This window comes from Odocoileus virginianus, chromosome 27 (genome assembly GCF_023699985.2).
Source record: "Odocoileus virginianus isolate 20LAN1187 ecotype Illinois chromosome 27, Ovbor_1.2, whole genome shotgun sequence".
NCBI classification, from domain to species: domain Eukaryota; kingdom Metazoa; phylum Chordata; class Mammalia; order Artiodactyla; family Cervidae; genus Odocoileus; species Odocoileus virginianus.
The window spans coordinates 44,787,423-44,808,483 of record NC_069700.1 but is presented as its reverse complement, the minus strand read 5'-3'; the positions used below and the strand labels follow the sequence as shown (position 1 = coordinate 44,808,483).

Genomic DNA, 21,061 nt, shown 5'->3' with positions numbered 1-21,061 from the left:
CTTTACAGGATTCTCTCTTTAAAAAAAAAAGAAAAAAAAAAATCATTTTCCCCCAGCATTATTATCGCACACAGCCAACCACCTGACTTCAGGGCGATGCGCATACTGCTGTAAAAAGATAAACTGAGGTATCTTAAAATTTTAAAAAGATTTTATTTGAGCACAAATCGATGCCAATGGAGCAGCATCCAATCTAGCGGGTAGGAAGGAGCTCCGAGGAGCTGCATAAAATGGAAGGCTCTAGTAGACAGAAGTAAGCAGGAACAAGGAAGTTATATTAGGGAAAAAAGATGATTAGTTATTGCTAAATTTCTTTCCTTTAGGGGATGGCAGGAGCTAGATTATCTAACTAATACTGATCAGGTAATTCCTGATTGACTGGTTTTACATTATATTTCCAGGTGGGCAAAAACGCTAATTAAGTCTGGGTGGGCTTGGTGACAATGAGGCTTAGCATAAATGACTCCATTTAGGGCCTGACTTGACTTTTTTTTTTTTTTTAAAACACTACCTGTTTGCTTATCGTTAAATGTTGCACACAGGGGTAGGGTGGTACAGTCAGGCAAACTGGAAGAAACTCTTCTTAATGACTTATTATCCTGGGGATTTCTCCACTCTGCAATTGGCCTTCCCCAAAACAGTAAGGCTATATTGCATTTTGTAAATACTGCTTCATTATATTGCATTACCTGACAAGTGTATAATCCAAGACAGATGTGCAACAGGTCTGAACTTCAAGTTATTTTCAGGAACTTCTCACTCAAAAACCTGTACACAAAAGTTCTTCCTTGACTGGACAGAAGACCTGAAGAGACATTTCACCAAAGCAGATATATAAATAGCAAATACACACATGAAAAAGTTTTCAACATCGTTAGGCACTAGGGAAATGCAAATTACAAGCACAATGAGATGTCACAAGATACCTATCAGAAGAGCTACAATAAAACTAGTAACAACGCCAAAGGATGATGAGGCTATATATGTTGCTGATAGGAATGTAATATGGTGCAACCACTTTGGGAAACACTTTGTCAGTTTCTTTAAAAACTAAATATGCAAGTACCATGCTACCCAGCAGTTGCACTCCTGAACATATATCCCAGAGAAATGATGACTGATGTTTACATAAAAACTATCCTCAAGTGTTTATAGTATATTTACTCATACTAGTAGAAATCTGGAAACAACCCAAATGTCCTTCAATGGAGAATGTTCAAACTGTGGTGAATAATATACAGAATACTATTCAGTAATAAGAAGGAATGAACTATGAAAGATTCAACAACTTGGATGAATCTCCAGACTATTACAGTGATTGCAAAAAGCCAGTCCCGATAGATTATATTGTATATATGGTTCTATTTATGTAACATTCTTGAAATTGCAAAGTTGTAGAAATGGAAAGCAGATTAGTGGTTGCCAGATGTTAGGGTGGGGGGACTAAGAGGTCAGTGGCTATAAAAGGGCAACCTGAGGACCCTGATGGTGATGGAAATGTTGTGTATCTTGACTTTATCAATATCAATACCCTGCTCCTGATATTGCATTATAATTTTGCAATGTGTCACCATTGGGGGCAACTCAGTAAAGCATACATGAGATCTTTCTTCATTATTTCTTTTTTTTTTTTTTCTTCATTATTTCTTACAACTGAATGTGAACTTATGATTATCTAAAAGTTAAAAATGAATTTTAAAAAGACAGAGGTCAGAACACTGAGAAGTAGCCATTTCTAAAAAGAGTCCTTAGAAGTAGGGGAGCGGGAAGATGGAAACAGAGCCGCCGGAGAGCACAGAGAAGAAAAGATCCAAGGAAGACTGTGTCATGAAGAAAGCGTTGTCAATAGTTTGCATTCTGCACAAAATTAAGTTTAGGGGTAAAAAAAGCCAAAGCATTAGAAACTTGAGTGGCTGATGGTAATGTTTTCTTAGGATTGGAAGGCAGACGTAAGCTGATGAGCAATTAAGGCAAAGAGCCGAGACAAATAGTGTTCCTGACACAAGTTTGGTGGTGAGTGGAAGGAAAGCCTCTGGGGAAGAAGCGTGAGGGCAAGACAGGAGGGCTTGTGTTCGCTTCTTCTTGTCTAAAGATGAGGATTAGGCATTTTGTAGTCTGAAGAGAGGCAGGTAAGAGGGAGAGAGATCAGACGCAAGGGTAGAATGGAATTTAGGAGAAGGTTGTCAAAAGCTCAGATGGAGTGTTAATTAACCTTGGAAATGAGGGGAAACTTTTCCTGAGTAGGAAGAGGTTGGAATATGTGAAGAACCAGAAAATTAGGAGATAGGGAAAAAGGAAACCACTGGAGTATCATGACTCTTCTTTCTTTCAAGGCTCTGGCTCAGTTTACCAGGCACCCTGCCCCGCACTCTCAGCCAGGAGCCACCTCTTCAGTTCAACTCAGATGACTTCATTTTCTAGGAAACTTTCTTCAGGTCTCCTGCCTTGCCTCTCTCTTTCTCTTCAGAATTGCATAGGAGTCCAAAAAATTCAATAAATTTTTATTGAAGGAAAATGACGTCGAGAAAAAAAATGCAATTGATATTCCTAATATTAAACTTCTCTTTTTCATATCTACCTGGGAGACTGGTCTGCTTTGACTTCTCTCCTGGCAGAGAATAAGATTAGGGGGGAAGGGGGAATCATTAAGTAGAAATGAATGGGAGAAAGTGGAGTCCCCTTGATTTTGGCTTAAGGTTGCTGGACTAATTCCATGGGAATGAAGAAGGTGTAGCTTTGAAGAAAGAGGAGCATAGCATAAATAGAACAGAATCCGAACCAAGAAAGAAGATACACACTAAATATTACAAAAAAGAAGGGAAAGTGGTTTTCCTTTAGCACATTTGGATCTACTTCCATTTAGTGAAATGTAGAAGTCCATCCCTAGGTTTCTCTGACTGAAAGAATCGTCTTATTGCAAAATACCCTTGTGTCTTCCTTTATGAATTTGAGAAAAAAAAGTCGCCTTTTTTTTTGGTTCTGTGTGTATTTTGTTTACATTAGTACATTCGTATTTTAATAAACATTAAAAATAAGTCGTCTGTTTGCCGAAACCCGGGATCGAACCAGGGACCTTTAGATCTTCAGTCTAACGCTCTCCCAACTGAGCTATTTCGGCTCCGCCCACACGGCCTTGAAATAATGTATAATGGCTTTATTCTCTGTCCTTTTAGTCACTACTTATTAAGAATTTGTTTGATAAACATCACGATAAGTACTTTGAGGAAGTCAAAGATAAATTTAAAAAGGACTTTCATCTTCTAATGGCTCACCAATTTATAAGGAGAAAGATAAGACAATTACAAATTATGTTTTAAGAACTGCTGTAATTACTTAGTTAAACCTTCAATTTATTCCCGAGTAAATCCACAGGTCTGGAGCAGGGAAAGAGACTCTATGAAGCTACATGCCCCGATTTTTTCTTCTTAGGCGTTGCCACATCTTCCTCTCTTCCATATTTTATTGGTTGGTGCGGACAGGAGGTCCTTGTAAAAACGAAAGTGATCTTGTTGCAGTGCTACTTCGTACCTACGAAGCATTTGCCTCGTAGGATTTTCTTGATACCCTTCTAACACCTTCCCTGGTGGTCTAGTGGTTAGGATTCGGCGCTCTCACCGCCGCGGCCCGGGTTCGATTCCCGGTCAGGGAATTGGTAGTTCTTTTTTTTTTTTTTTTTTAAAAACTACCAGGGTTGCCAGCAAAGGGGAAACTTTAAGTGTATACAAGCTTTTTTAATTTTCATATGAAACATTTTCGGTTTAGAAGCCCTGCAATGGTTTTGATATTCCAAGCTCAAAATAACAAATGATGTAAATTTTAATGGTTTACAAAAAAATGAGTAAATGAATTAGTTACTTCTCATTGATCAAAAAGCTGTCCACTATTCTTAAATGCCTCAAAATTTTAATTTATTCGTTTGGATGATCCAGTGAGAGAGAAATTTTGGAGGCAATTGATTAGCTTTAGGAGTTGATCGAGATTAACATAACATAAAGAAAAAATAGTTACGAATGAAGATGAAAGAAATCGAGAAGCTATTTTCTGGACGTTTGTCTTCGCTGGTTGTGGGCGAGTTTCTGAATCCGGGAGAGCAGCTGGAATTTTGAAAACAACTCTATGGTGGATTTTCTAGTTTAACTGCTTTGCGAGAAGGGAGATCGCCCGAGAAATACCGGCAGGGTAATTGAATTTTGGGCCTAGGCGAGCTCCGGACTGCCTGGTCTCCCCAGAGCCTCCACCTCTCTTTAGCTACGAATTTACAGTTTGTCTGGGGTTTGCTAAGAAAGAAAATAGGGGAAGGCTAGATCATTAAAGGAAAACTGTCAAAAACTAAGAAACAGGCAAACAAAGTATTGAACATATCTGAATGCGCACCTGAGAAATTTACTGATAACTATTGGAGGAAAGGCAGATCTTGTTATTCTCCTGACTTTTGACAGTTTCATACCTTTGCAATAACTGGCTTCTGTCTGACAGTACTGGGGCACGAATCTTTGTTACTTGATTTGTCTAAATAACAGTCACAGGTGTATTGCTTATTATTTCCTTCTCATTTCTTATAAAAGTTCAGTGTGCTTTTTAACTCTTCACAAGTTTCCAAATAGAAATCGTGGTGTCCCTGATCTTAGTTTACAAACAGATGGTGTTTTTATGATCAGGTTAAATGAAACAGTAGTACTCTTTCTAATTAATTGCACATTTCCTGCTCTCCCCCAACCCCCAGATATAAATTCCCAAATTTCAAAACCTCTTTGAGCTGGGCCACTCCTTTGTTATTTTGCCAATACTCATATGTTAATATATTTTAACACCTATGTAATATCAATTTATGTAAGAAATTTTATTTTTCTATAAGCATAAAAGTAGTAGTTTGCCGAATTTCTCTGTATACGGAAGCAGTTCTGTGTTTTTTTGCTAAATGTTTTACAGGGAATCAACCTATAGCCCTGATGGCAAACACCTCTTGAATATCTTCTTTTAATCATGTCATATTTTGTTTCCTCTCTATGTAGCAAGAATCTTTTGCTTCATTTCTTTTTAATATCTGTTTTTTAAGAGAGGAATCTGGGTAGAACCCTTAAATGTATTTGATGCTTTTCTAAATATTAAAACTTTCCCACATAAACTTAATGGGATTAGAGACAAAGGACTCTCCTTTTAAAGCTACCTGAATTTTCTTCTCCAGCGTGGAGATCATTTCTCGTTCACCTCTTTCTCTCTGCTTCCATTTCTCACTCCTTCATGAATCTCTGTCTTCCCTCCAGGAGAGGGCCTGTTGGAGGAAAGGGGTTGCAGGTTCAATCTTGACCCTGGCCGCCTCCACCCAAACTTTCCCTGTTACACTTCTCACCAGGTCTGTCTTACTCCAACATACATTACTCAGTGCGTTCATAAACCCTTTCAACCAGGCCTTTCCAGATCTATGCTAAATTAGCTCTTCCAACTAAATGTGAACGCAGCCCTCCTGCATTTAAAACCCTGAGTTATAATTACTTGATGGGTAGTTCTGAGGGTGAAGAGAGCACTGGTCAAATGTTTCTACTGAAAACTCAGTGTACAGCTTAGCACCCAGAGGCCCAGGAACAATACTTGTTGAATGAATGAGTGGGCTCCTGATGCCCAATCTTTGATATAGTCAGTTTATCTCAATTTATTTCTTCAATTTTCTTTTTTCCCCTTGTTAGTTTACCATATAGGAATGCAAACCCTGGAAAGAGAAAACTGGTCTCTGAATTGATGCCTTTGATGGATCAAGATGACGCTGATGAAGTATTAAACTAGTTAGTACCTAGCAGGAGGATATCATTGCTCTTTGTCTTTGAGGGTTAAAGTTGTCGCAAAGTGGTCAGTTTCCATCAAATTATGTCCATATTGCCATCCAGAACTGGTGGGAGTACATATTAATAATACTGATAGTGGAGGGGAGTCTACTGGTGTTGTGAGGGGCCGAGAGGGAGAACGAGGGAGAGGCTTGGAATGACACAGCAGAAGAGAAAAGAGGCTCCTAGCTTGGGATGCACGGAGAAACTAGGGAAAGAAGTTTTAGGAAGAGTAGGGGGTGACTGTGTTGCTTTTGCTCTATTGAGAATCCTTTTTCTTAGTGATTTTCCTAAGGTAATCTTCTTAGAAAATAACACCTGGTAATTGTTAAAGTATTGCAGCTAAGGATAATGCATCCTAAGTGACTCCAGTCGTGTCTGACTCTTTGCGACACCATGGACTGTAGCCTGCCAGGCTACTCCTCTGTCCATGGGATTCTCCAGGCATGAATACTGGAGTGGGTTGCCATGCCCTTCTCCAGGGGATCTTCCCGTCCCAGGGATGGGACCCGCGTCTCTTTATGGTTTGGATTCAAACCTTGACGTTTCAAAATGAACCGCCCAATGCCTTTGGTCCAGGGGGGGCATTTCTGCAGAGACCGCTTTCGTCCTGAGGACTGGGCTCTCTGCTCCTTTCGTCGGGTTGTCTTCCCCCCGCCCCTAGCGTCCCCTCATCCAAAACCACTCCTGGACTTTCAGCTGTGTCGTGGCTGCGCGGGCCATCACCGTCCACCGCGGACCCGCAACCCATACGAACACCTGCAGCTCTTTCCTCCCGGGTTGGTTACAAACTGGCGGGCGGCTCGGATCCCCTGGTTTCCTTCTCCGCTACTCCCAGCTGTGGGGAAGTAGGGTATCAGGGATCAGTCTTGGGTGGTGGTTGAACGCCAGGCATAAATTCTATGGTAGTATTGGTGAGGAAAACGCCAGGTAGGCGTCTTAAGGGGGGAGACGTGACGGAACCATAAGGGGAAGACTATCACTCTTAGGGAAAATGATGATGAGTTTCAGCTCAGACCGGAAGAGGTAGCGTGGCCGAGCGGTCTAAGGCGCTGGATTAAGGCTCCAGTCTCTTCGGGGGCGTGGGTTCGAATCCCACCGCTGCCAGGACTGTTTTCTTTATTGGGAGACTGCCTGATAGACAAATTTTCTTCATGCCGGAAGTGGGCTGTTCTAATATCCTACAAAGTTAGTCCTTATCTCCCCCCATTTTGACTTCTGTTTACCCAAGGGCCATAGGTAACTACCTCAGAACAATGCTCAACGGAAAACATGCGCTCGAATAATCTATTTGTCTACACGTTGTTGTTCAGTCTATCTATTTGAGCGGCCAGTATATTTTCGGCATCATTCTAGGCCCTGAGGATGCAACAATCAATATCATAAACAAAAAGTGCTTTTATGCATACAATCCTTATTACAAATGAATGGATGTCAGATTCCTGGGAATGCCCTGCAATTCAATAGAGATCCTGTCAGTGCCTCCGAGGGAATAATTTATGCTCAAAATAGTCACTATCCTTTCTCCAGCCTCTCTCAGCTCACTTACTTCGTGTCCTTCTCTAATTTGGAAATACTTATAGTATGGGAATGGAGAAAAGTATCACAATCGTCTTTTTTCGGGGCCTTGTTTGAAAAATCTTTTCTTGACCCGAGGGCATACAAACATTTTCCGAAAGTTACAACGATATAGCAGAGTCGAGTCTATCCTAATTTCCCTGGAAGAGGAAATGACAATCCACTCTACCATTCTTGCTTGGCAAATCCCATGGACAGAGGAGCCTGGTGGGCTCTAAAAAGAGTCAGACACAACTGAGCATTTACCTCTCTTTGCTGCTGCTGCTGCTAAATCGCTTCAGTCGTGTCCGACTCTGTACGACCGCATAGACGGCAGCCCGCCAGGCTCCCCAGTCCCTGGGACTCTCCAGGCAAGAACCCTGAAGTGGGTTGCCATTTCCTTCTCCAATGCATGAAAGTGAAAAGTGCAAGTGAAGTCGCTCAGTCGTGTCTGACTCTTAGAGACCCCATGGACTGCAGCCTACCAGGCTCCTCGGTCCATGGGATTTTCCAGGCCAGAGTACTGGAGTGGGTTGCCATTGCCTTCTCTGTCACCCCACTTTAGGATTCTTTGAAAATGTACTGACTTTTTCACAGGTAAAGTATCTGAAACTTTTTCAGCGTTTTATCATCATGTTCATTTTCAGTGTTAAGGGGATATCAAAAGATTCCTGGAGTTTGAGCTAGTAATTTGGGGATTTTTAACTGCAGGACCTGGAGTCAGTTGAGAGTTTTAAAGGCAGCTGTACATCTGAAGTGAACAAAATATTGTAAGTCAATGATACTTCAATAAAAACAAATAAAGCCAGGTGTCACAATCATAGGACTATTTTAGGGAGACAACGGTCATGTTGAAGACAGACACATGAGGATGAAGTCTACTCTATTTGGGCTCAATACAGAGGTTGCTCAACTTTCACAATGGGATGTCAGGCTTGCCACCTCCTTCAGTTAACCAGCATTTGAAAGATATGACCCTGCAGTCAATAACACAAAACAGCAACACTCCAGGATTGTCCAGAATTTAAACTGGAGTTGAAACTTTGCCAGATTCTGTTAGAAGATGGACTAAAGAAGCGACATGAAAGGATGCACTTGAGGGTCCTCATGATGGGCTAAGGACTTCTGAGTCCAAAATCTAAATGCACATCATAATTTGCAGGTAAAATAAACATCCTGAACATGTACATATATTTTACAACAGCATATATGACGTTGTAATTAACAAAACCTCAGATTTTCTGGAGAACATGACAACATTTTGCCATCAAGCAATAAAGTACAACTATTTGTAGTATGTGTATACATGAGGGAGAGGGTGTTGGTGAAAAGTTTTCATCATCAAATAAGGCGTCTTCATACTCAAAGAAGACTAGAAAAGCACTATGAACTCTCCAGACACATCCTGAACTCTGTTCTTAAGTCACATTGTATCATCTGAAAGCCACATATACAGAGTTTCATCTTCCATAGAAACAATTTCAAAGTTAGAGCCTAAATGTTTTCATCTCAGTTTTCTTCAACAAGCTATATAAGAAATGCCTGTATAAGGAACGTGCTGTAGTATCCTGTAGACACTGAACCTAAAGACCAATGTTTAATCTTATTAATGTGTAATAAGCCATGTAATTCCCTTTGGAATTTGTTACTAGAAAATTGTGTATCTTGGACTTTTTGTCCAATTAGATAAGGTGTAACCATTTCCAAAAATGTTTTCTGTGAAACAAGAGGGTATGAAGGTGCTCCTCCAAACAGGATTCTTTTTGTCCTCCCCTTTGGGAAAGCAATGCTTCTTACAGTTCCCTTGTTTTAAAATTTAGAAAGGACATCAGCATATTATAAACCCTGAGAAGTCTTTAAGGGAATAAAAATCCCCACCTAGCCAGCATTTCTTAAACTTGTTATTTTTAAAAAACATTAGCTTGTAAAACACCTTTGACAAATATTGGATAACCCACTGCTCATCTCTTTCTTGGCCAGTCAGGGAACTGAGAACTAAATTTAATTCTCAGTTATGGTCTGCGGGGAGCCAGCCTGACTGCTCAGGCTCCTTCTTGGCTCTGAGAGAGATCAAGAGGTCCCTCTCTGTCCCGCCACCCCTGATTTATTAAAGCACAGGTTGGCCTTTCTCACCTCCCTCAAGGAAATTGCTGTAGCGATCTTTCACCTGTTGCTGATAAACTCGTCATGATTGAAGCCTGTTTTCTATCTAGTTAATGTTCTATTGATCTTAATCATGTTGGGCGCTAGGGTGATGCTTTACTGATCTTAAGGGGAGGAATTTAAAACACCTGTGCCTGTAGCTCTGCACATATGCAAACCTTTGATCTATTAGCAACTCCTGTTAGCATATATATAGGTGTGGTATTCTTCAATAAAGTTGGCAGAGTCAGACGCAAGCTGACTCTGTCCCTCTCAACCCCATTCTTTTCTAGTCTTTTCTTTCCTAGTCCTTTCTTTTATTTCTCAGGTATTTCGGCGATTGCGCCCGTGACCGGTTCGTTTGCCGGCAGGCTCCGGCAAGTGGCGCCCGAACAGGGACATGAGCGGATCCCGGACTACAGCCACCCAAAAACAAGTAATCCCGCGGGCAGCGTTTAAAGTTGCAGGTATTGTGGGTGGAGAGGGTATAGTTGAGAGTAAATATCATGGGTCAAAGTAGTAGTAAACAGTTCTTTGTTTCTACGTTAAAAATGATGTTAACTGCTCTAAAGTTTATAACTCCTAAAAATCTGCAACCTACCTCCGGGACAGTTGAACATATTTGCAATTTCCCGGAAGACCCAAAATCTAGTAAAAAGGAGGCTGTTGCTTTAACATCTGACTCTGAGTCTGAACTCTCTCATGAGGATCAAGGAGAACTAGATGAGTACAATAGAGAGAATTGGGATGCTTTTACTGTTACAAAAGGGAAGGACAAAGCATCCCCCTTTTTGGAACTTAAAGAAATGTTAACATCTATATCACAGAGAGTGGAGCAATTAGAGTTGCTGTTTCCTTCGGGTCCCAAGCCGCAGCACTTCAATACACCGTCTGTTGTGGCAGGATTGGATCCCATTCCAATTCCTCCTATGCCTCCTCCTTTGGTTGAGGCTCCCTTAATACCTACAGCTCCTGTATATTCTCCTTTGAAATTTGAAAAACCCGTCCTTTCCCCACTTCAAATGGCTGTTAAACATGCTAGAGACCAAGGAGAAAGCCTTGAGGGATATTCCATGATTTTTCCAGTTTTTGAAGACGCTAACCGCTGCAGGCATTATGAGCCTGTTCCATTTAAACAGTTAAAGGAGCTTAAGCAGGCTTGTGCCCAGTATGGACCCACGGCACCTTTTACATTAGCTATAATTGAGAGCCTCGGAGCCCAATATCTGCCACCCAACGATTGGAAAGCTATTACACGCGCCTGCCTTTCTGGAGGCGATTATTTGCTCTGGCGCTCCGAGTATGGAGAAGTTTGTGGTCTTATTGAAGATCGTAATCGCCGTAATGGGTTACAAATTAATTTTGACATGCTAATGGGAGAAGGAGTCTTTAGGGCTCTTGATGCACAACTAAATTATCCAGAACAAGCTTACCTTCAGATTAGTGAAGCTGCATTAAAAGCCTGGAAGAAACTTCCCGTTTCTAATAGAAAGACTGAAGATCTTTCGAAAATTCGGCAAGGGCCTGACGAGCCTTATCAGGATTTTGTTGCTCGTCTATTAGATGCAATATCTAAGATTATAGGAGATGAAGAGGCAGGTCTTATTTTAACAAAACAGATGGCCTATGAGAATGCAAATGCTGCGTGCCAAGCCGCTCTGCGACCTTACAGGAAAAAGGGAAATTTAACAGATTATGTTAGAATTTGTGCTGATATTGGCCCTTCTTACCTTCAAGGGCTTTCTATGGCCGCAGCTATTCAAGGAAAGTCTATTAAAGAGGTTTTGTACCAACAAGCAAGGAATAAGGGAAATATAAAAAGAAGCGGGCCACCAGGTAGCTGTTTTTCATGTGGACAAATGGGACATCGTATGGCTCAATGCCCAAAAAGGAACAATAACCCTGATTCGGCAAAAAATCCTAATGTCTGCCCTAGATGTAAAAAGGGAAAACATTGGGCCAGAGACTGTCGTTCTAAGACTGACATAGAAGGTAAACCTCTGCCTCCTGTCTCGGGAAACTGGGTGAGGGGCCAGCCTTCAGACCCCAGAGCAATGTTATGGGGCACTTCAGACCGAGCCTCAGCCAAATCTAATCGACTCGGCATTAAAAGCCTTTTCGGAACCACCCCAGGCAGCACAGGATTGGACTTGTGTGAAATCCACAGCAAAGCAGCAGTATCCTACATTGGAGAGACTCTGAAAGACAGAAGGGAAATTTTCAACCTTTCATTCTCCCTCATCTTCCGGTTAACTTATGGGGAAGAGATGTAATGCAATAAATGGGGGTTTATATTTTTGCTCCAAATCAGATTATTTCCAAAATGATGAATCAAGGGTTACTTCCCCAGCAGGGGTTAGGAAGAAATAATCAAGGTATTACCCAACCAGTTATGCCTATTTCTAAACCTTCTAGATCTGGATTAGGTTGTTTTTAACGGGGGCTATTGATTCTCCTGTAATCGATGCAGACCCAATCAGTTGGAAAACTGATGAACCTGTCTGGGTTGATCAGTGGCCCCTGACTAAAGAGAAAATTTCTGCAGCTGAGCAATTGATACAGGAGCAGTTGCAATTAGGACATATTGAGCCATCCAGCTCCCCTTGGAATTCCCCCATATTTCTTATTAAAAAGAAGTTCGGCAGGTGGAGGTTGTTACAAGACCTTTGCAAAGTTAATGAAACTATGGTGGTTATGGGACCGCTCCAGGCCAGCTTGCCCTCACCTGCTGGGATACCACGTGCAACCTATAAAATAATTATAGATTTAAAAGATTGTTTTTCTGCTTTTGTGGTTAATAATACTTCTTTTTCCTGGCAGACTGGATATACCTTCGCTCAAGAAGTCGAACTTTCAGTGGTTCACAAAGTCTGTTTTCAATATCTCTTACAGCCTTTTAATTTGTTTAATCTTGTTCTGTTTGTCCTGAATTTCTTCCAGTCCCTCATCTAGGTGTCAACCCTCATGGACTCTTACCTAATCACCTTTGGCAGATGGATGTATGGAAAGACCCATTAGACAATTCATGGCATGATCCGGATCCAGTATTAATTTGGGGGAGGGGTTATGTATGTGTTTTTCCACAGGATGCCAAAACACCGCACTGGCTCCTGGAAAGGCTGGTACGCCAGACGGAGAAGATCACTGAACCAGCAAATGAGTCGGCTATCTCTACAGCAGAGAAATGCATTCCCGACAGCTCAGCAGATGCATGAGTTCATCTTACAAGCAAGAAGGATGACCGTTGACGCTGCTCAACCCCAATCTGCTCTGGCCTATATTGTTCTTACATTAGCATGTGCAGTAATTAATCAAGCTTTCCCCCAGTGCTCCTGATCGATTTGAAGGTGATTATTATCAAGTTTGGGATGAATATTTCTGGATGACCCCTGAAAAAGGACAGCTACTGACCCCTGCTGACATTTGCTGGGAGCAAAAGACTCATATACCAACATTTGAAGGCTGAACACTCCCAGGAAACCTGATGAAACATATGGGACTATTGCCTACCCAAAAATGTAAGACTGTAATGGATGCCAACAAGTCTGTTAAATGGCCAGGGACAAATTGGGAAAATAGTCCTAGTATAAGATGCGTAGCCCCAAATAACACTTGATGGATTTGTGAATACAACCTTTGGTTCTTGCATTTGTCAATGCCTATCTGAAATGATATATAAAAGATTGTTGATGTTTTCCCATTTGCAAACGCAGCCATTTCCTTTGAGGGAGATATAAAGGCCATTAGTCAAAAGAAAAGGGGGAGATGCGGGGAGCCAGCCTGACTGCTCAGGCTCCTCCTTGGCTCTGAGAGAGATCAAGAGGTCCCTCTCTGTCCCGCCACCCCTGATTTATTAAAGCACAGGTTGGCCTTTCTCACCTCCCTCAAGGAAATTGCTGTAGCGATCTTTCACCTGTTGCTGATAAACTCGTCATGATTGAAGCCTGTTTTCTATCTAGTTAATGTTCTATTGATCTTAATCATGTTGGGCGCTAGGGTGATGCTTTACTGATCTTAAGGGGAGGAATTTAAAACACCTGTGCCTGTAGCTCTGCACATATGCAAACCTTTGATCTATTAGCAACTCCTGTTAGCATATATATAGGTGTGGTATTCTTCAATAAAGTTGGCAGAGTCAGACGCAAGCTGACTCTGTCCCTCTCAACCCCATTCTTTTCTAGTCTTTTCTTTCCTAGTCCTTTCTTTTATTTCTCAGGTATTTCGGCGATTGCGCCCGTGACCGGTTCGTTTGCCGGCAGGCTCCGGCAATGGTCATTATGTTAACTGACACACACTTGCATCCTCTTCTAGGATTTTCAATTTCTGTCTTAGTAGCCTTATTGAATGTGGTGGTTTAGTTGCTCAGTTGTGTGTGACACTTGCGATCCCACAGACTGTAGCCCACCAGGCTCCTCTGTCCATGGGATTTTCCAGGCAAGAATACTGGAGTGGGTTGCCATTTCCTTAGCCTTATTGCATGTGTGTATTTAATTCTGTCTGCAGTAAGAACCTGTAACATTCAAAAGAGAAAGGGTAGATGTTAAGAGACACTGAAAGACTTGAAAAGATATACACTTATTAATCCTTGTGAAAGAGCATTTCATATGTCATGCAGATAGATAAAACAAATATTTAAGAAATCAACGCCATGAAGACCTTTTAGTACATTTATAAGACAGTGGGGCAGGCTTCATGCTCTTTCCATATGTAAACTTCCACTTGAGCTGTGGACACTTGACCTCTCTGTGTGTACTGTCACTTCCAACTCTGCAACCCCATAGACTCTAGTCTACCAGGCTCCTCTGTCAATGGAATTTTCCAAGCAAGAATACTGGAGTGGGTTGCCATGTTGTGCTCCAGGGGATCTCCCTGACCCAGGAACTGAACCTACATCTCTTGCCTCTCCTGCATTGGCAGGTGGATTCTTCACCACCGCGACAGCTGGGAAGCTCACACTTGACTTCTACTTACTTGTAATTAAAAAAGTCTGCCTTTGCCTTGTCTTCCTTCCTCTGCTGAATTGCAGAAATTCTGAATCTATATAGAAGAGTACCATTTAAGTTTTAATTTAAAATTTGCTGGAACTTCCCTGGCGGTCCAGTCGTTAAGACTCCTTACTTCCACTTAAGGGGCACAGGGTTGGTTCTTGGTCAGGGAACTGAGAACTGTGACCAAAAAAAATAAAAAACTTACTAAAAGTGATCAATGTTTATTTATAATAAATTTATTAATTTACAATAAAAGAATGCTCTGTGCTAAACTGAGGTATAGCCTCACATTCAAGAAATGTGGTACAGGATTACAGAAATTGCTCAGAGAAGTCTGAGCATTCAGCAGGCATTTGTTTAGAATTTACCAGTTACAGGATCCATAACAGGTTTCTTAATTTTTTTATGCCTCAATTTCCTCATCCCACAGGGACGCTGTATGGATTAAATGATTTAAAATTGTAAAGAATAGTGCCTGGCATGTGTTGGGCACTAGTATGTAGTATTACAGTACTAATATTGATAGACAAAACCTTGGAACTGAAGACACACTGAATGGGAAGATGAAGGACAAAGGCTTGAGGGATCTCACAATTAGAGAGGTCAGGGAACCAGGAAGAACCAACACAGGAGACAAGAGGGATCAGTATAAGAAGTAGAAGGAGAAATGAGAAAGTGTAAACACCAGAATCACTACTCTCAGGTGTTGGTGGTCAAAATATTTATGAATGAAAAGGTCTGAGAATCAGTTACTAGAGAGAGAGATTTCCCACTCTCCCCAAGTTTGTGGGTTTCCCACACTCTATGTTTTCTTTTCTTATGTCTAGTAAGATTTGAACTCACTCTGAAAGCTTTTCCACACTCCTCACATACATAAGGTTTCTCTCCAGTATGAACTCGCTTGTGTCCAATCAGGGCCGAGCTCTGACGGAAAGACGTGCCACACTCATGGCAGGTAAATGGCTTCTCACCCGTGTGGATTCTTTTGTGCTGTCTCAGGACTGAGCTCTGATGAAAGACCTTTCCACACACCTCACACCTGTAAGGCTTCTCTCCGGTGTGGATTCTCTGATGATTGGTCAAATTTGATTTCCCACTGAAAGCTCGACCACACTCTGAACATTTATAAGGTTTCTCTCCAGTGTGGATTCGTTGATGGATGGTAAGGCAGTGCTGATCTTGGAAAGTTTTCCCACAATCCCCACATCGATGGGGCTTCTCCCCGGTGTGTCCTCGTTCATGAGCCCGGCATTTACAGTTATGATGAAAGGCTTTCCCACACTCCTTACACTTGTAAGGCTTCTCTTCGGTGTGGATTCTTCTATGTTTGGTGAGCTCTGCTTCGTTGCTGAAGGCTTTTCCACACTGAGGGCACCCACAATGTTTCTCCTGAGTGTGGAGTCTTCTGTGTTTGCTTAGGTCTGAGCTCCAGCTGAAGGCCCTCCCACACTCATTGCACTCATAAGGTCGCTCCCCAGTGTGGACTCTTGTGTGTTTGATGAGGTCTGAACTCCCACTAAAAGCCTTCCCGCACTCCTCACACACATAGGGTTTCTCCCCAGTGTGGCTCCTGTTGTGGATGATGAGGGAATGCTTAAACTGAAAGGCCTTCCCACAGTCACTGCATTCATAAGGCTTCTCTCCTGTGTGGATGATCTGATGCATCCTGAGACAGTACCTGGTCTTGAAGGCCTTCCCACAGTCACCGCACGGGTGTGGCTTCTCCCCACTGTGGGTTTTTTTATGTCGGCAAAGAGCGGATCTACTACTGAAGGCCTTCCCACACTGGGTACAGTTAAAGGGTTTCTCCCCTGTGTGGATTATCTGGTGCATGGAAAGTTGATTTTTGGTCTTGAATGCTTTCCCACACTCATTACACGCATAGGGTTTCTCGCCAGAATGAATTCGCTCATGGAGAATTAAGTCAGAATGCCAACTGAAGTTTTTTCCACATTGGGTACATTCATGCTGCTTCTTTTCTGTAAGAACTCCATACAGAATATATTCTGAGTTTGGACTGAAGTGTTTTCTAAGTCCCTTCTGGTTCTTTCCTTTCCTAAAAGTCACTTTCTCACAGCTTTCTTTCTTTTCTCTCCGTTTCTCCCTCACAGGCATTTCCCATTGATTCTCTAATTCGACATCTTGTACACAAACTTCTCCAACCTCTGGATCCTGGGAAACAACTTTTAGGAGACTTCTAAATTTCACCCAGCACACTTCTCCATTTTCAAAAACCTCCTGTTCTGATCTTGCCTTCTCATTCTCAGGCCACGTCTTGGCGGCTGTAACAAGAAAATAAAAATGTCAGATGTTCAGAGGAAAGGAGATAAGTGAGTTGGAACAGGGGAAGCAATGGTAAATTGTTGGAAGAGTAAATGACTTTCTCATGCTTGAAGAACTGCTAACATTATGGCAAAGGTCATATGGCAAAGGAGGCTGAAACACTGAAGAGTACGAAGATATTCAAAACTGAGTAAACCTGACAAAAATCCTTCCAAAGTCTACTCATGTTCTAGAATCTCCTAGTTTCGCGAATGATAACTTCATACACCTAAGCCCCTAAACAGGAAACTGGAAATCATTTTCAACTCATTCTAATACTCAGTAACATTTTACAGACGCTTACCAGTGAACTAGTGAGCTGCAGGGGTGGTGCTCAAGTGCCAGTGTAGCCCCCTTTGTGAGGATCTGTCTGCTTTGTTCCTGCCAGTGGACCCTGGAGAGCCATATTTCTGTGGTGTACCCCTGCCCACTTGGGTAGGACAGGTTAGATCTGGGGAAGACCTGATCCAAACCAGGCCAGATTCTCTCCTCATGAACTCTGGATTCATGATATGAGAGCAGGTAAGGCCCGGCTCTGAAGACGGCTGGATCTTTGGCACTTAAATTTGAGTGGTGTTGGGATATGGGTGTTGTTTAGGGGATGGACAGCTCTGTCACTGGGACTGACAAGCAGAGATGGATCTGCCAAGAAAGAAGAATGGAGCAGATCCACAGAGTGGCAGAGAAGACAGCTGAAGAGCAGGGCCTGATGGCATTCCAGCCCTTCTTAAGCCTCTTGTATACCTACTCTTAAGTTCCATGACACCCTGAATAATAAGTACATTTGCTTTCTTTTGCTTAAGGTAGCTTGAGTTAATTTTTACTATTGGCAACCACAGTCCAAATCTATCTTATTATCTCCTAACTCTATCCCTTCTTCATCTCTATTTCGAGTGCATTCTCACTAGCTAACTTCAATACCCCTCAAAAGTCCTTTAGTCTGGTTCCTCTCTAATCATCCTGTACACTGCTTCCAGATTATTCCTTCTAAAAATCAGATCTAATCACATCACTTTTTAGCTTAAAACACTTCAATGGTGCTCCATAGTTAACCAGACAGGAAGTAAAATGTACAGTCAAGTGCCCCAGCTCACTGTCCTAGTTCTGACACCTAATAACTGTGCCAACTTGGGAGGATGATGTAACTTCTCTCTCTGACCCATTGTTTTTATCAATAAAATGGGATCTAGGTTACCCATGATAATGAAATGAGTCAATGTATGTAAAGCACCTGCAACACTGAAATAAGTACCAATCATCTTACCTGTTAGTATAAGAATAAAGTTCAAGGTCTGTAGTTTACCAAAAACTCATTCAGTCATGATCTTCCCCTGTCCACTGCTCCTGTAGTGTCTCCACTGGCTACTGAAAGCCCTTTGCTCTGGTCATACTGAACTATTCACAGTTCACATTCTTATTCCCCTCTGCCTAGAAGGACTCTCCCCTCGTTCAACGAAATGACCTCACTTATTCCACATAACTTAGTTCAGTTGTCGTTCCTCCTGCAGTCTTTTGGTCCCCAGGTCAGATTTAGGTGTTTTTCCTCTCTGTTTATGTATACCAGATGCTTATCCTTATCTACATATCTCAGTAAGTCCTATGATACTGGACTGTATAATTACTTCTTTACCTATTTGCTTTCCCCACAATAAAACAAGCTTCTGGAAGTCAGGGCCCATATCTTATCTGACCGTCTATCTCTAGAACCTTATATAATAGCTGGCACATAACAGTTGCCCAATTATGCTTTTTAGATGGCAGGTAGGACTGAAGAGTAGATATTTGGATAGGGAAGCCGGAGTTGCCCTGTAAGCAAAGGACAATTTTTTTAAATGACAAATGTAGTAAATAGTTTGAATGAAGAGCTGGTAATATTTTATGACTGACTACATAAGAGGTTCAGGGAATGTAAAGAAAAGTAAGAAAGAGGTAGAACCAGATATAGAAATAGGGAGAGCTTAATGAAGAGACAGCCTTGGAGGGAGAGATGAGTTTGACTTTAGATATGTTGCTTCCCAGATGACAATGCAATATTCAAATAAAAATCAGGAGTTAGAAACATGAGACTGCTGCCCAGGAAAGAGGTAAAGGTTACCTCTTCGGATGGCAGGCATCCAACTTCACAATAACAGAGAATAGAAAAAGACAAGGGTCAAAGGCTCAGGACTCCGAATGAGGGAAGGTCCTGAAAAAACAAACAAACAAACAAAATCCCCTAAAATCCAGAGGCAGAAAAGCAATGTTCTCTGAGCATTGTAGTAAATGATACACAGAGGGCAGATAAATTGTCAGAGCCTTTTTGCAAGAAATTGCAAAAAGTCTATTAGATATGTTGCAGAGAGCTGATTAGATAATGACAGAATAATTACCCAAATAGTATGTTTTCTCTGCTTTTAAGATTTCCTAGATAGATTTCCTCTGGGCCCTTGAGGATGGATGGCCCACCACTAAGAACATTCTATAACCATTCTGTCACATGGAACACACAAGGGGACAGACAGCTTCTCTGGCACTCACCTGGATAGGAGCAGCTCAGGAACTCCCAGTCCTGTTGATCCTGAACATAGGGCTCTGTACCTTGCTCCAGACGGGAGATCAAAGGAGGTTTAGAAAATGAAAATCCTGGTTGTACAGAAGGAAGAAGGAATAAGTGTGTATAGCAACAAAGAACTGCCCTAACATTTACTTTGATCCCTCTGTTTGCATATGAAAATAGGAAAGAAATGTCTATTTGGGCAGAGAAAAGCATTTATTCAGGGGTTTGGTAACCCGTAAATGAAACAGGTTGAAGGACTTTCTCAGAAGTCAATACTCAGAAAGGCAAAGAAAGAGTTTATGGAAAACTGTCATTGGTTATATTTTCCCTGTTCTTTTTAGGAGAATGGGAGTTTGTAAAGGAAGGCTGATCTGCTTTCAGCCGCTAGGAAGGAGTTCATGACTAGGCGATGGATACAAAGCATTTAATGGAAAATGAGAGGCTTGAGAAGGCAAGAATCTAGGGAGAACAGAAGCTAAGGATTTCCATTCTATTCAGAGAGACTTTCATTTCAGAGAATCAGAAAACAGCAACTAAATTAGTCAGGAAATTCTCTTGCTATGTAAACAGGGACAACTCAAAACTAATCTGGGAGGAAGAAGCTGATGATAAAGAATGAGGGCTCTGATTTTCAATATGAGACCCCATACACATCAACAAAGCAATGAAAAGAAAAAGGAAGGGAGAAAGTACTAAGCCAAGTGCAGGGAAAGTTCTTACCAAGTGACACCATGTTCCCATAATTTTCCAACATCACATCTGTATAGAGGTGCCTTTGAGCGTGGGTCAGACACTGCCACTCCTCATAACTGAAGTTCACAGCTACATCCTCAAATGTCACTGACTCCTGAAACAACATGTTCCTGCTATTGTGGGAGGAAATTTCATAGTTCCCTCAGGAAACAGAGGCAGAAGAAAAGAATTTGTAGGGAGAAGGTTTACAGAAGTGAAAGGCTGATACTGTTTGGTGTATATCTGGGGACGAGGTGAAAGGAAGCTTAGGCTTTCAGTAGCAAAAAATAACGAAAGAACAAACAATCCACAAGTGGTCTGTCATCCAAAAAAGCATCCCTTAGGAGAGGGAGCACCTGGACTTGGGAGTGGCATAGCCAGGTAAGGGAGTGAGGACAAGGACACATTTAGGAGACAGAGATATATTTTCAGGAAGGAAGGAAGGGGCCTTAGCTCACTTGAGGCTGGCTCATCACTGTATGTTTTGCTCCTGGCAGGTTTCCTTGGCTTTCATCTCTGGCTAAGGCAGGGCACTGAGGAAATGGTAGAGCTGAGAGAAGGGAAATAAGCCTAGAGTCAATTCAGCACGGTGTTAATGAAGCCTACTTTCATCCTCTCCTCCCCCAATGTAGAAACTTATGAAGCTCTGATCTAGGGGGTAAGTCGACTGCGTTACAGTATCCTCTTTCTCCATTATTCCTCTAGTCTCAGTTTCCAGTGTGAGGTATCATGACCTGGCCAGCAGCCAAGCCAACTGTAAGTGCACTCTTCTTTCCTCTCACCTACTAAATCCTTTACTCTGTCTCTCTTAATCCTAGAAGACCTAAAAGGCCCAAATCACTGACTACCAGCTTAATATGACAGCTTGGCTTCCTGTATTTGAATGTTGCAGTAATTTTGTCCAGAAAGACTTGGGGTGAAGGTGGAGGGGAAAAAAGGAGAGGTATGGATCAGAAATATCCACA

At 41.9% G+C, this 21,061-nt stretch overlaps 2 protein-coding genes and 3 non-coding genes across 7 annotated transcripts in view; 3 read left to right on the top strand and 2 right to left on the bottom strand.

Moving 5' to 3' along the window:
- Positions 1-3,045: 3,045 nt before the first annotated feature.
- On the bottom strand, positions 3,046-3,118 carry TRNAF-GAA (transfer RNA phenylalanine (anticodon GAA)). Its single transcript has one exon. It is a non-coding gene; the product is annotated as a tRNA-Phe (tRNA).
- Positions 3,119-3,577: 459 nt separating this feature from the next.
- On the top strand, positions 3,578-3,649 carry TRNAE-CUC (transfer RNA glutamic acid (anticodon CUC)). Its single transcript has one exon. It is a non-coding gene; the product is annotated as a tRNA-Glu (tRNA).
- Positions 3,650-6,844: 3,195 nt separating this feature from the next.
- TRNAL-AAG (transfer RNA leucine (anticodon AAG)) lies at positions 6,845-6,926 on the top strand. The gene has a single exon. It is a non-coding gene; the product is annotated as a tRNA-Leu (tRNA).
- Positions 6,927-10,024: 3,098 nt separating this feature from the next.
- On the top strand, positions 10,025-13,531 carry LOC139031511 (endogenous retrovirus group K member 10 Gag polyprotein-like). The gene is given in 2 exon segments (XM_070456922.1): positions 10,025-11,557; positions 11,559-13,531. Coding segments are annotated over 2 exon segments (1,695 nt in total). The 3' UTR covers positions 11,721-13,531.
- Positions 13,532-14,074: 543 nt separating this feature from the next.
- Positions 14,075-21,061, bottom strand: part of ZNF311 (zinc finger protein 311) — a 32,070-nt gene continuing 25,083 nt past the window's right edge. For all 3 annotated transcript variants that reach the window (XM_070456876.1, XM_070456877.1, XM_020890318.2), the window contains 4 exons: positions 20,555-20,646; positions 20,085-20,211; positions 19,346-19,450; positions 14,075-16,788 (listed from right to left, as the gene is read on the bottom strand). In XM_070456876.1, the coding sequence (XP_070312977.1) occupies positions 15,206-16,788; positions 19,346-19,450; positions 20,085-20,211; positions 20,555-20,646 (1,907 nt within the window). In that variant the 3' untranslated portion in view covers positions 14,075-15,205. The remainder of the gene's footprint in view (positions 16,789-19,345; positions 19,451-20,084; positions 20,212-20,554; positions 20,647-21,061) is intronic.